Source organism: Tenrec ecaudatus, chromosome 1, assembly GCF_050624435.1.
Source record: "Tenrec ecaudatus isolate mTenEca1 chromosome 1, mTenEca1.hap1, whole genome shotgun sequence".
Taxonomy (NCBI): Eukaryota; Metazoa; Chordata; class Mammalia; order Afrosoricida; family Tenrecidae; genus Tenrec; species Tenrec ecaudatus.
In genome coordinates, this window is record NC_134530.1 from 88900223 (window position 1) to 88915845 (window position 15623).

At 42.4% G+C, this 15623-nt stretch overlaps 1 protein-coding gene across 3 annotated transcripts in view; it reads left to right on the forward strand.

Annotated features, from left to right (window-relative positions):
* PATJ (PATJ crumbs cell polarity complex component) overlaps positions 1–15623 on the forward strand; it is a 398931-nt gene that overhangs the window by 220526 nt on the left and 162782 nt on the right. For all 3 annotated transcript variants that reach the window (XM_075557001.1, XM_075557016.1, XM_075557007.1), the window contains exon 28: positions 8904–9100. In XM_075557001.1, the coding sequence (XP_075413116.1) occupies positions 8904–9100 (197 nt within the window). The remainder of the gene's footprint in view (positions 1–8903; positions 9101–15623) is intronic.

Here is a 15623-nt window from a genome sequence, read left to right on the forward strand (position 1 = left end):
AAACTCAGAAACGATTGAAGTTGTCAAGGTTTTCGTTCTGCTTGGATCTACAATTAATACTCAAGGAAGTAGTAATCAAGAAATCAAATGACTTTATTGCATTGGGTAGATCTGCTGCAGAAGGCCTCTTTAATATGAAAGGGAAGAGCAACATCAATGTGTACAAGAAGGAGGAAAAAACTACAAAGTTGATTGTGAAGATGACTATACAGCCCTTCTTGATATGATTGAACCATTGAATGATAGGTTATTCTAGATCAATAATTTTTTTAAATTACAAAGGTGTTACCTTGAGCATTAAGGTGCACCTGACCCAAGCCATGATATTTCAATTTTCTCATTGGCATGTGAAAGTTGGACACTGAATAAGGAGGACTGAAGAGCAATTGATGTCTTTGAATTATGGGGCTGACAACATTAAATATACCATGAACTGCGTGAAGAACAAACAAATCTTGTCTTGGAATAGAAACAAGCCAGAATGTGATCCTTGGAAGTGAGGTGGACCAGACTTCATCTCAAATACTTTGGATATGTTATCAGGAGGAACCAGTCCCTGGAGAAGGACATCATGCTTGATAAAGTAGAGGATCAACTTAAAAAAGGGAAGGCCTTCAGTGGATTAACCCAATGGCAACAACGCTGGACTCAAACATATGGTAATAGCAATTGTGAAGATCGTGTGTTAGTCTGGGTTGACTAGAGAAACAAATCCAGAGAGACTCATAAGTTTAAGAAAGAGGTTTATATACAAGAGCAATTGAATATTGAGAAAATGTCCCAGCCCAATCCAGATCAAGTCCTTAAGTCCAATATTAGCCCATATGTCTGATACCAATCCATAAAGTCCTCTTCAGACTCACAAAATACATGCAGTGGTGCTGCATGCAGGAAGCTCATAGGCCAGTGGGTGGGAAGTCTTGTGGATCCAGTGGCGTTGTAAGCATCTCAGCGCTGGCAGGGGTCTCTACGTGGCTTCTCTAGCTCCAAAGGTCTGTATGGTAGTTATATAATTGTCAATTTAAGGCTTAAGCGTGTAGGGGTGGAGTCTAGCCTGTCAATAAGATCATAGCCAATGAGGCTTCTGTGTGGGCATAGCCTTCCCCTAAGGATTCTGGGAATTCTGATATTTCTTCCTTGGAGGTGGGAGACTCTGCCACTCCCTGGGAGACATTGCAGCTGGCAAGACACATGGAACTACGCTAGTTCCCTAAATTGGAGAAGCCATATGGACCGACCCTGATGCAACCAGATCTCTGAAGCTGGAGAAACCACGTAGAAACCCCTAACAGTGCTGAGACGCTTACGCCACCAAAGTCAAAGACCCACTGACCTGTGATTGTCCTGTATTCAGCATCATTGCATGTGTTTCGTGAGTCTGATGAGGACTTTTTAGATTGGTATCGGACATATGGGCTAGTATCGAACTTATGGACTTGGACTGGGCTGGGTTGGGATGCTTTCTCAATGTTTAATTCCTCTTGTATATAAAACTCTTTCTTATACACATGTGTATGTCTATGGATTTGTTTCTCTAGTCTTCCCAGACTACCCTGGTTCCAAAAAATAAGACAGTGTATTATATTTAATTTTTGCTCCCAAAGATGTGCTAGGTCATATTTTCAGGGGATGTCTTATTTTTCAATGAAAAAGAATACGGTACATATTTATTGTTTATTGTTTTATTGAAAGAAACCTCACCCTTCCTGTCTTCTCTGGCTGCACTGTGACCAACAGTGACCTGCACAGCGGTGCCCACCACTACGGTCCAGAGTTCAGAGTTATGGTAGCTTGGGGGGGCTTATTTTCGGGGAGGTCTTATATTTGGGGGATGCCTTATATTTCAGAGAGAGTCAAAACTGTAAGTAGTTCTTATTTTGGGGGGGATTCCTTACTTTTGGGAAAACAAGGTAACAAAGTTTGTTTGCATCAGGGTAGGTTCATGTGGCTTCTCCAGCTCCCAGGGCATAGCGCCATACATCTTGTCAGTAGAGCATCACTCGGAGTGAGTCGTGAGTTTTGTCAGTAGAGAGTCTTCAAGCAAGTGAGCCAAAAGAGAGGGTGAAGTGTCTCCCGCCTCCAAAGAGGAAATACAGGAGTTCTCAGAATTCTCAGAGGAAGGCCATGCCCACACAGAGGCCTTATTGGCTATGACCCAATTGACAGACTCAACTCCACCCCTTCGCTCTTAATCCTCTCAAGCCCCAAATTGACACCAGATGATGTCACTACCACAGATCGTGCCAGACCAGCTATTGCTCTGTTCCATTGAATACAGGTTACCATGAGGCTCCATGGTCCATAACGTCAGCATGTAACTACTAAAGGATAATAATATTGGCAATTTTTTGTTTTAGTTGGTGATCTAACATTTTTTCTGAATTGCGTTTTTGGTTGATTTTCTTTTGTGTTCTTAAACATAATATGGATTAACTTTTTATGGAAGGAAGAAGATAATATTTTATCTTTATGCATTTGCTCCTATGTTTTGGATACAATCGTTTATCTAAAAATCACTGAATCCAGGGTCAAACTGTGTGGATGGGAATTCCTGCTTCGCCATTCAATGGCTTGTGCATGCTCTTTATGTTTTCATAGCTAAGGTCTTCATTTCCTCCCCTCCAAGATTATGCCTAAGAATGCTACCAGAGTGTTTTCATAAAGATTAATTGAATTAAAGTGTAGTGAAGTACTTACAACTGTCTGCCATGTAAGTGTTATCTATTGCCCAAACCTTAGAAATCCTCAGTGCAATGGACTGACACAATAGGCACAAAAATGTACTTAAACATCCTTAAGCCCGTGCTGGCCCGTACCAGTGCTGCCACGTATAAGGCTGCCATGAGGCCATGCTGATTTTACAGCAACTAATGACGTTGTTATTATTATTATATTTAGTTCTCCTGGTGTTGTCTTGACTTAATATCCATATACAGATTCACATATTGTAATAAAACTTACATACCTACAAAAATCTCTACTAAATCTAAGGATAAGGTAGATGTGTCTTATACGAAATAGATTTCTTTGTCTTCATTGTTTCCACGTGATCTAGACACTCATCTGAGATTTGCCCCTGTTTGAACTCAGATATTGTTTGTTCTGATTACTTATGATTTTCTCTTCTATCTTTTGACATCTCAAGTCTTTACGTAGGAACTCAGACATTTAAATTGGTTAGGCATAAGGAATATTTAATAAAGAAATGTCTTATAACCTGATATTTCTTAAAGTAGGTCCATTATACATGAGGTGTAGAAAATTGTTTGAAAAATACTTTTCCCTTTTATTTTCTTTGGAAAGAGACCGGGCATCTACATGCTTCAGAAATTTTGTTGGGTTGTTTTTCTGCTGTGTTGAATATTTCCTATTAAAATACTGGGCAGTAACTTAATTAAGTTTCTTACTTGGGAGAAAGGCTCTGTTACTTAGCAACACCTAATATCCAATGATGATAGCAAAACAGCCTGAGACCATACTGGGAAAACGCTATTGACTTTCTTGGACAAGGAAGAGGCATTGGTGCTTTAATACAGATTTATGAGCAACCTGGCGTTCCTTCTTGAGATAACATTGGAGCTGGGCTAGCAAACCCATGTTTAACACAAGTGTGACTGTTGAGTCTGAATCAAGGATTGTTCTCTCTCTAATTATTCCAGGCTGATGTTCACCCAGGGATCCTTGAGTAAAGTGGGTTACTTATCACCTAAACTGATTTTTATTCAGCAATGAAAGGATGCCTCGTTTGCTTCGCATCAGCAGTACTGTTACTTGACTGACATACTTTGAATGTCAATGTAGAAATTGGTTGTTCATTACAAATATTCTTAAGAATGATTACATGTAGCAAGATCCCAGATCCTTACGACCCTTTTGTTAGTTTTACTATTCTTTTGGGGCTTTTAAAATTATTATTTTGTTTCTAGAAGATAGTAGTTACCCAATTCATGGAGGTATAGTTTCATATATCCAGGAAATAGTATTTGGAGGGTTTCTTTAGAGGAAAAAATCTCATTGACTTTAAATGATACTGTCCACTACCACACCTCTTTAAATTTATGTGTTCTTAGTGATAAGAAAATGATTTTGTTTTAAGAAAATGTTTCCTTTATACATTTTCTTCCCATTTGTCCCCTCCCCCAGTGCATTAGTTGCCATGGAATGACACTAAGAGCAAATCCTAGGCACTGTTGGGTCCCCTGTGAGAGAGCCCCATGTCTGCCGTAGGTCAGTTTGCCCTGACTCCGCCCTCCTCAGGGGCAGTTCTAATTTTAGTGTCGTTGTTGAGAACGTATGCAGGAGGACATACAGATGAACCCTCTGTGCAGACACCCTCGGGTGTCATGGATCACATTCTTCAAGTTTGGCACTGCGCTCACCGTCTGTGTTGAGGTCTTCCTGGCCCCTTGAAACATAAATTCGCTGCCTCCTCTGAGGTGTCTGTGCAAACCTGTGCGTTGTTATCCATCGGACCCATAGAGACAGTCCTGACACAAGCTCAGCGCTCCAGCTGGACATTTTTGCTTGTTTTTTTTTTTAGCTATCCCCAAAATTGTTTGGTTTTCAAGAAGACTTCTGTAGATATTTAAAATGAAGTTTTAAAGATGATCTCTACAGGACTTTCAGTTCATTCCACCTTCATGGTTCCGGTGGTGAGGTGGGGGTGGGGGCCTCTAATTTTTTTCAGTTAGAGCTCAATTAAGAAAAGCATGCATTGTCTTGATTTCTCAGAGGAGAATTCAAAGCACTTTGATCTCCCACACAGTAACTTCGCTTTCCTTTCACCCTTTTGAAAGTCTCGTTTACTTCTAGTTACTTCAACAGAATAGCAGTTGTTGATAATGGAAATTGATTATGGGGACACAGGAAGTGACAAGCAGAAGTGTGCATGGCAGCAGGGAGGAGAGCAGCGGTGAGGAGAGGGAAAAGGGAAGAGAGAAGTAAGAGGTCATTGAGGTTGGATTCCTGAAGTAATCTGTTGTATAGTCAAAACAAGCTTCATATTGATTTTGAGCCTTAATTGTGGAGACACACCTGGTCTCCATAGTAGATCGGTCTCATGAAAGTCACATTTAACTCTGACATAACTGGGTGCCTAAATGCAGAGGTTTAAATATTCCAGTGATTCTGCATGAAAAATATGAGTGATAAATGTCTCTCTGTGTGTTTAAGTAACTATAAAATACACAGACCTTAAATTAACATGAAGAATTTGTCCTCTGATTCTGCCTCTTTATAAAGTTTCTCTCTATATACTGTTAGTTATCATTGGATCAGGCTTGCTTTTATAAAATTGCTTTCTTGCCAACTAAATGGAAAAATCAAATTTCACTTTACTGTCACTAACTGAGTGGGGAAATTGAACTCCCACTGATCACCAAACTGTAAGAATCAATTGAATTCTGTCCCACTGACGTTCTGACACCAGGTGCACAGGCGGCACGTCTTCTTTTGGCCCGAATGACACAATGCTGGTCAGTGATTCACAGCAGCCACACACAACGCCGAGCAGCAGGCCCAGTTAGGGGTTTATTCCGAAGCTCACAGGTTTCCAAATGTTGAGCCTACCGTTCGTTTGTTCACAGCACTTCTCAGCGTGCGGACTGACTGACAGGCTTGTCTCTGGTCCTCAGCCTCGATGCCCTAAGGTCTCTTCCTTGCTCAATGCGCTGGGAAGCCCAATGGTGCTTCATGGTCTCAGTGCTGTGGCTACTGGTCCTCTGCTGGCTCCCCACCTGAGACAGATCTTGCTTGGGCTCCCCTTTCCTGATGGTCACAGGCTTCTTTCTTCCTGCTGTTGGGCATGGCTCTCTTATGCCCAGAGGCATGGCAAAATGGACTAATCCCTTTTATTAGCGTTTCGCATACCCTAATTGCATGGCCCTACCCAGTCACTTGGTGAGACTAGAAAGACATGGGAAAAGAACCTTATTGTGATCAGTTCCCCCTTATTACCTCCCACCCCACCCCCCTTCCTCTTCCCCTCACCCTCCTAAAATTGCAGCTCCCCTTACTGGTCCTGGGGGTTTATCTGTCCTGGATTCCCTGTGTTGTAAGCTCTTATCTGTACCAGTGTGCATGTTCTGGTCTAGCCAGATCCCCCATCCCAGGGGGATGGCAGAAAAGTGGGTGAAATTCGACAGCAGTTGGTGTAAGAGGGGGAGGTGAGAGGACGGGAAAGAATTTATAAATCATCAAGGGGACATGGGAGAGGAAGGGTGAAAAATGAGAAGCTGATGCCAGGGGCTCACATAGAAAGAAAGTGTTTTGAAAAAGATGATGACAACATATGTATAGATGTGTTTGACAAAACGGACATAGGTAGGGGTTGTGATAAGAGCTGTAAGAGCCCCAATAAAATAAAAATTTTAAAAGAGAGAGCCTTATTTAAACAATTTCACCTCAATACATATAGAAATGTGTTTTATTGATAAGATACCTCCAGTTATCGAGAGAGTCCGTGATGGACCCAATAAAACAACTAGAATTTGAACTTAATTCCCAGTATTCCTTGCTCGTTCTACTGTAGCACAGGAAGGTGTGTGTGGAGATTCATTATTCAGAGTGGAGTTATTTGGGGCTGCTCATCTGCTATGAAGGCATATTTTCCTGGAGGAGTGTAATTCCTAAGCAGCTGAATGTCTGGGTAGGTGAATAGCTAGTACCGGGTCAGGAAAGTGATTTTTATCCTCTAGGGGTTGAACACGTCCAGATCAGTTAGAGCCTGAAAGTCTGTTACATCAATACCACTTGTAAACCATCGATTAGTATAGACTTTACCCTCTCCCCCTTTGGTTTATTAATATGATGGCTTTCCTTGACAACTTCCCTATTATTTAACTCTAATTGTATTGCTGGGCTTGTAATCTGTTAACTTTCCGATGAAATCCCCATAATCATGAGGCTTGCCTGCAGCCATTGCAGTGAGGTATGCAATCTGGCAGAGAAGTAGTGTGCCAGGAGAGGAGTGGTCAGTGCTAGAAGGTAGGGAGAAAAAGAAGGGAGGCCAGTCTGAGCTCTGTCTGTGGCAGTCAGCCTTGGTCTCACAAGCAGTTGGCTTTTCCCCCCGTGTACAGTTAGAGGGAGGTCAGATGTGGCCCCCAGACCATTTTCTTCTTTGTAATTCTTGAGCCAAGCATATGGAATTACTATTTTTAGGCCAAAAAAGAGAGTTAGAGATTGGGTATATCAGACATCAAGTTAAATATCTTAAATATGTTTTTAAGTGATATCAACTTAAAATTAAAAATTACATCTATGAGCACAAATAAAATTAACTGTAATTTTCTTTATTTGTTTTTGTAAACACGAACCAAGATTGTATCACTCCCAACAAATAAACTGGATAGATTTTGTACCCTTTAAAGTATTACTTGGTAGTACTTTGGGATACAAGACAAGATTGAGGCCCTAACTTTCCCCACACTGATTTTCCAGTGTGCTTTTTCGCAGAGTCAACACAAGGTGAACATTACCAATTCCTCAAGTAGGTAATTTAGGTCATAAAGAAGAGGTAGCCAAGTGAAGAAGTGTGGGGTGAAAGAATCTAAGCACCTGTATCAGGAGCTGTGAAGGCCTTTAACATGTCTTAAGCCTTTCCAACAAGTATAAAATGACCTTTATTGTGCCTAATATATAATTGAGGAAACTAAATACGAAGAATATTTTTATTAACATTGAGCATGTGATCCATGGGTGGCTTGAATTTTGGTCTTCTGAAATGGAAGTCTACTGTGAGAAGCAAGGTTTGTTCAGCCTGTAACATGTAGAGCTCAGTAAATATTTGTGTGTTGTGTTTTGTTTGATTGTTTCTTTTTGAGTGGAGCCAGCAGGTTCCACCACATTGTATTAACTGTCGTAGATTTTTTATATATATATATATATATATATATATATATATATATATATATATATATATATATATATATATATAAAATTGAGTTTGGTGTGATCCTAAACGACTGGAGAAGGTTTCATGAGTGCGCTAACCTTTTTGTTGTTAAGGGTCAACAAGTTGGCTCTGGCCCATAGCGGCCACATGCACAGCAGAAGGGAACACTGCCTAGTCCTGTATCGTCCTCACAGTTTATCCTAGGCTCGAGTGCATTGTTGCTGTCTCAGGCTCAGTCCATCCTTATTTTCATGGCTGCTCTACTTACCAGACATGATGTCCTTCTGTAGGACTTGGTCTCTGCTGACAGCATGTCCAAATGTGTAAGATGAATTCTCGTCATCCTGCCTCTATGGAGCACTCTGACCAAACTTCTTCTCAGACAAACAGTCCTTTAGCAGTCCATGGTACTTAAAATATTCTTTGCCATCACTGCAATTCAAAGCATCAATTGTTCTTCATTCTTCTTTAATTAATATCCACCTTCCCCCACTATCTTCAAAATAACATTCTTGCTCTTCGATATTCTAACAATGGCTTTCCAACACGTTAAAGATGGCTTGTTCAGAAGATTTACCCAATGCAATGTGTCTTTTGATCTCTTCTTGGCTGCGTCCATGAGCAGATTGTGGATCCAAGAACAAAAGCCTTGACAACTTCAACCTTTTCTCGGTTTATCATGTTACCTATTGGTCCAGTTGTGAGGATTTGGGTCTTCTTTACATTGAGTTGAATCTATACAGAAGGCTGAAATTCTTGATCTTTATCAGCAGGTGCTTCAAGTCCTCCTCACTTTCAGCAAGCAAGACCTCCCTTGATCTATTGAGATTAATAGTTGTTTCTTGGTAGCCTACACATGGGGCATGCATTACTTTAATTATGTGATTCTCAAAAGAAGTCATTGATGACAATTCAGAGTAAGGATGGGGAAATTCTGATAGCTGTACAATATGTATTTTATATATTCTATTGCTTCATTAATTCCCCCCCCCTATCTTTTTTTTTTCAATAGAAAAAATCAGGCAAAGATATGCAGACTTGCCTGGAGAACTGCATATCATTGAACTTGAGAAGGACAAGAATGGACTTGGACTCAGCCTTGCTGGCAATAAAGACAGGTCACGCATGAGCATATTTGTAGTGGGAATTAACCCTGATGGGCCTGCTGCCACCGATGGAAGAATGCGTATCGGAGATGAGCTGTTGGAGGTAAGAGGCATCTATTTAATTCCTCTTTTGTTGACCCGAGGGGAGTGCAGGTTGATGTACAAGAAAAGAGAGAGGAGGACAATGCTCAGTATTCAAAATTGGTTTTTCAAAGCAACAGCAACAATCAGATCGGTGCTTGCAAATGTTACTTGCTGCCTTAGTAAAATGTAATGGAAATATGATTATGTTAACGCTCTAAGGCTTATTTTTGCTATCAATTCAAAGCAGTTTAAAATTAGCCTGATAGTGTCCTGATCTAATATTGCTACCTTTGTGAGACGGTGGCAGAGCCAATCTGACGGTGCCACACTGGGCAGTGCCGCTGACCGTTACAGCCATTCGATGAAAAGAAATCAAGATGACAATGTGTAATAACCAATATAATTCACCATTACAAGTGTATTTCCTTTGGCTGGTGTGAAGAGACTAATTCAGAAGTAAGACTAACATAATTGTGGTGATCGTGATGAGCGTAAGTTTTTGATTTATAGTTAGCGCTGAACACGGGTACAATATCCAATATTCCTAAAAGTCTTCTCGATTATTATCACTATTATATGAGTAAGAAAACTGGATCTGTAGCTTGCCTCATGCCACAGAACTAATGACCTGTTGGGATTAAAAATAAATAAAACCAAGCTTGTCAGACTTTAAGACTTCTAGTCATTATTATTGTATTTTCCCCATGGTTCCTCTTCTTCATCCAAACTTCGCTGTGTTGATCCAAGAAAGAGCTGATTTATGATGCTCTTGACTTTGGGGGATAACTGTTGTATTATGTGTACTGAGACACAAATTTCCTGTAATACGTGGTCTAAGAAAATGTTCCAAAGGCTGTAATTTGGAACACAAAGGTTCTAGTTTGTCCTCTCCCCTTATTAAGATTCAAGATGGAATGCCCTGTGGCATCCAGACCGATAGGATTGCTGGTGTTTTATTTCTCTGTCTGACATTTTATTAGATATTGGTAACAAAGGGGCTATGGCTGCAGACGAATGACACAGTTCTAGAGGTCAAGTATCGGCTGGGCGCTGCACGTGAGCACTGGATTGGGAAGGGCGGCTTTCACTTAGTCTGATTCTCCTGCTTGCATTTCAGAGGGGGCTGCGCATCGTGCTTTGCACATAGTTAACTTGGTTAAACCATTTCCCTCCTCACAGAAAGCAACTTCAGTGATCTGTTTGCATCATTAAAGGGCTACAGATGATTTAACTTCTCTTATTCTTCCCTTTGCTATTCTGAATTTAGTTCTTCATTCTTAATCAGCAACTTCACCTTTTGTTAGAGATACAAAAGAACAAGAAGAGTAAACACAGCAATAAGTTAATTCCTCTCCACACTCCACTGATCCTCTTGCTTGAAATTACAAAAGTTACACCCTCTCCCTCCCCCCGAAAAAATAATTAAAGTTGGAACACAGAATCGGCTTCAAGCTCTTTGGCTAATTAGTTTATTTTCTCTAAGACTCAGTTTCCCCTTTTCGATGGAGGTTGTTTTTCTTCAACAGCCATCTTCGTGTGCATCTTTCTGGGGCAAGAAAACTCTAAAAGCAAGTGTTGGTGAACAAAGTACATGACGCCCATTCTCATAGAGCTCACTGTCTAGTGATGATGTAGCATTAATCTCAGAGGACGTTGTAGAGATGAATGAGAAAAGACATTGTCAGGCTTGGCCACAGTATCCGACACATAATAATCCCTAATACACATCAGATGATTTTAGTGTTTTCTCTATTTTAGGTGTTGTTAGTTTATTTGTACTAATAAAGTGATCTCTAAAAGTCTGTCCCAGAGAGAAGCCATCTTCCTTTTCATCAGCAGCTCAAGGTCGAGCTCTGAAGACCCTGGAGAATGGTAACCGCCCTGAACAGTTGTAGCTAATCTTCTCTGTAAGTCATTTGACTTTAGGTGGTTATTGGGACGAGGGATCATCTGAGAAACGGCCGTATTTAGCTAGCGCTGCTATAACCAGAATGCCTTACGCAGGTGACCTTTAACAAGTAGAGCTGTGTCCTAGGAGCAAAAGTGTGAATTCAGAGCACCAGCTCTAGCGGTCGGTTGTCTCTGTATTGCCTGTGGGGCATGCCTTGTCTCCTTTCAACATCTGTAGGCCGGGCATCTCTCATGGAGCTTGATAAACCACCTTCTGGTTCTAGGAGGATCTCAGAGAGGGGACCCTGGATCCAAAGAACAGGTTCCCTTCTCAGTCCTTTCTTATTGGTAGTCAGGCGCCTTCCTGGGGTCCCTTCTGTGTCTCCTTCTACCACGGCTTCCGGGAGAAAAGGTGATGCGGCCACTCTTACTTCAGACCAGAGCTGTGAATCAGAGTCAAGTTGCTCCCTGCTCTGAGGTTCTTACAACTGACCCTGTAGACCATCCACCACCAGACGACATCATCTCATAACCCTGAAAAGCCACTGAGGCTTACAGTCAAGCCCAGTGGATATCTATTTGGGGGAAGCAATTCAATCCACGACAGAAATGTTTCCCTGGCTCCTTTTTATAGCTAAGGGGAAAAATCATTTATCTAAGAAATGGGAAGAATTTATATATATATAATGTTAGATTCATTATTTTTGAGGTGAGCAAAGAAATTCACGTGACAGTGTGTATCAGGAAAGCTAAATGTCAGTGTTATTAATAGCTGTTGGTTGTATACTTGATTATATATGTTAGATGTAGAATCCTGCGTTGAGGACGAAGCATACACATAGGCTGTTAGATTATATTTACTGTATTTCTCATCGTCAGGAAAACCATGAGGGTTTTTATTTTGCTTTTTAACCCAGTCATACTGCCTTTGTGTGTGTGTTTGTATTAATTTGAGCTAAAATTGCCATGTCTATTGTTTTTATAATGCTTTCCTTTGCTTATAATATTTCTCATTTTTGCTTTGTTATATCATCCCAAACTTAGCTCATAGTCTCTTTCATGTTTAGATCTTATGACCCTTATTTTTAACCCTTAGGACCCTTATTTTTAAGTCCTGGTATTTTCAGATGAGGTTCATTTCAAAACAAAAAGGTAACAAAGCGGATAGTGGCTCACGCACTGTGGCTTCTTTGAAGTCAGAGCCCACCTTCACTAGGGGACACCGGCCGGGGCTGCTTCTCGCTGCCGGACCTGACCACTAGCACAGAGACAACGGTCAGGGAGTGTAGTCCATGGAGGGCCCCGCTTGACACCGACTCCCCAGAAGACAGTGTGAGTCAATCTCAGCTACGTGACTGTCTCCTGCAGCGTTCAGTGTGTGTGTGTGGGGGGGGGGGGGTATTGAATTCATTTCATATAGCATTAGCATATAATTACCATGTAGACCAGCATAAGACTGGCACTAGTGTATTGGCTTCCCCTTAGCAATTAGCCCCAGAAAATGCACAGGCCTGGGCATGGTGCTCTCATAAGAATGTAGGATTTATTTATAATGTCTCTTACAATGCAGTGTGGGAAGAGGGAGCTGATAGTGCTGTGTGGGGAATTGGAGTGATTTGTCAGGTTACAGAAGCAGCCAGAAGGAGCTGAGTGGGTGGCACAAGAAGTGCGCAATGGCTCGGGCTCGCGCGCAGAGCTCTGTCTTGTCTGACTCCTGTGCACTTTGGGATAGAGGAAGGATGAAGTGAGATTTCTCCACCGCACAACCCAAACTAAAATCTGCCACTATGCATATGTAAAATGGCTGTTTGGGGACCACTAAAAGTAAAAGGCACCGGTCCCATGTTTAGCAAGGATAAAGAGGTCAGCCTATAGATGCAGGCAATCTCATTCTTCAGCAGTATTTATCGCACAAAAGAAGTCAAGTGTAGCCCACAAAGGTAAATGGCTGCCCAATGTAGTTGTCGGTGGTCCGTGACAAAACTGATGACCCCTGACGACCACCACTGTCCCAAGAGTGCATCTGTGTAGTCTTTGCAGCCTGCTTGTCCCAGTGGATTTGGCTGGGGGTGATTTTGGTATTTTTAGATGCAGTTAGGAGCCTGGTGGCATAGTGGCTACGCATTGGGTTGCTATTTGCAACATCAGCAGTTCTAAACCGCCAGGCACTTTGAGGGGAAACTACAGGCTTTCTACTCCTGTGAAGTTACAGTCTCAGAAACTCACATAGGGTCGTGGTGAGTAGGAATCCTCTCAGTGGCAGTGAGTTTGCACTCATTGACTAGATGCCCCTTGGAAGCACAGGAGTGGAGTAAAGGCATCACTGACCTCTGTGCCTCCATGGATAGGACTATTTCTAATTTACGGTGATGAACCAGTGATCTAAAGAAACCAGTCTCTTTCGGTACGTGACATGAATTCTGTTTGTGCCCTGATGCCCGCGCCCTAGACCCCCCCTCCAAATAAGGTCTCTACTCGCTAGGCCAAAATTCCCAATATGCTGTTTTCTATTATGTGACTTATTCTCCATTTTGTAAATCCTAACCTCTAGATTTAGTTTTGGGAGAAAAGCGGAGCTTTCTACTCCCATAAAGGGTTAGAGTCTCAGAAACTCACGGGGCCAGTTCTGCTCTGTCCTCTAGGGTTGCAGTGAGTCAGCATCAGCGTAATAGTAGTGAGTTTGGTCTTTCATATGTTAGCGACACAGGGACAATCAATGCCATATGCTTGCAAGGCATGCCTGTCCTTCCCTTGCCTAAGTAATACTCTTACTCAAGCTGTATTTTCGGCCCTAGAAGTAAAAAGAGAAAGAAGAAAGCAGAGATGAAAGGGGGCTCACTGCTACCAAGAAAGAAGAGCCAACAATGGACTGTGTACTTTAGGCCTGGGTATCCTATGCTAAGAACATTCTGGGACCAAGACATGCAAATATTGCCAAGGAACTCCCCAACTGTGAAGAAATAAATGTATGTTTGTTAAAATCATGGAGCAGCATCCTATGATGGAGACAGTCATGCAGGCAGAGCTGTGCTGGCTGTCGAGGCACGTGAAGGTGCTGGAGCCAGCTGCATGGATCAAAGCCAACGGTTAGCTTGTGGGCGGGGTGGGGTTAGGGACAAGCAAGGCCATTCTACGGATCGGACGCTGAGTTCCTATCTCGGCTAGCTTTTCTTCCCGGAGGCTCCGCAGGCTTCTTTCTCCTCCGTGGGAAACTGCCCTTGGGAACCTTTGGTTTCTTACATCTGAGACTCCGACAACCTGGCTTCTGTCCCTAGGAACCTGACATTCCTAGGAGTCAGACTGTTCCTCACCTGTCAGAAATGTATATTCTTAACAATTCTGATTTCAACTAAAAGGTTCTCTCTTTAAAAAAGACAGTCATGCATAGATATAATTTCATGTGATGTGTTTCTTATTGCCATTATTATGCTCGAAGAAACCTTAGGTAATAAAATACCCTTTTGCAGAAACTAATTTGTAGAAAAGAAAGGCATGCATAGGAGTTCAGTATTGTGATAAAATAGTTTTTTTCTATAAAAAGATTTACTTAGAGTGAGGTTTTTAATAGCTGAAAGGACAAAATTAAATAGATGGGTCAAATTTTGTATTATAATACTCATTTCACGAGGAGCCGGGGTTTTGCAAGTGGTCTGTGATGGGTTACTGTCTTCACTGCGTTTGAAGTGTGGTGCTGGAGAAGAACGTTGAACGTTCCACGGACAAACAACAGAAGAACAAGCAACTCTGTCTGGAAAGAAGTCCAGCCAGAATGAATGCTCCGCGGAGGCAAGCACAGCGAGACTCCGTCTCACGTACTTTGGACATCTTGTCAGAGAGACTAGTTCCTGGAGAGAGATGTCGTGGTTGGTAAAGCAGAGGGGCAGAGAGAAAGAGTATACAGTATGGATCGACACAGTGGCTGCATTGATTGGCACACTCATCGGGACAGTTGTCACCTGCTTCCTTCTGAGGCACATAGGGGCATTATGAGCCCAAACCGACTCCACTGGACCTGACAAGGACAACGCCAGCAGTGAGCTTCATGGCTGACTGTCCAGAGCCAAACAGTGGTGCTGCGGGAGAAGGACCTGGCACTGTGCTTCCATAAAGATCACAGTTACAAAAACCTAAGGAGTGCCTCAGTAACACGGGCGCCACCAGCCGGGGGCCACTCTGGCAGATAACCACCAATAGTTCCGTGGGTGTCGAAACATACCAGAATTCCTCCTTTTAATATGTTAATGACTGTTCCATCAACAGATGTGCAGCATGGCCCAGTGGCCCGCCCCGCATACAGAGCAGTCACCGTGCCCCTGCCGGGTGGCACTAATAGGAGTGCCCCTTCTCCCCACGTGCCTCGTGCTCCTCCTGGCCTCCCGGTGATCATGCCGTCATGCCGTATCCCATGTGAGCTGCAGAACGCTCCCTCGTTCGGAGAAATGGGAGAGGGGGAGAGCTGTGCACTGGGAACCGAGCCCACTGCGCCTGGGCTTCAAAAAGTTTGCGGGGAAATGGAATTTAAATATGAAAGGATTTTTCTGGAAACTTCCTGAGCCCCCACATGGCAGGCACTTTTCAATTCTAGTCATTCTTTCCCCTAACTTTTGGACTTGTGCTGCTTTCTCTCCATTCTAGAGATGAAGAAACTGAGG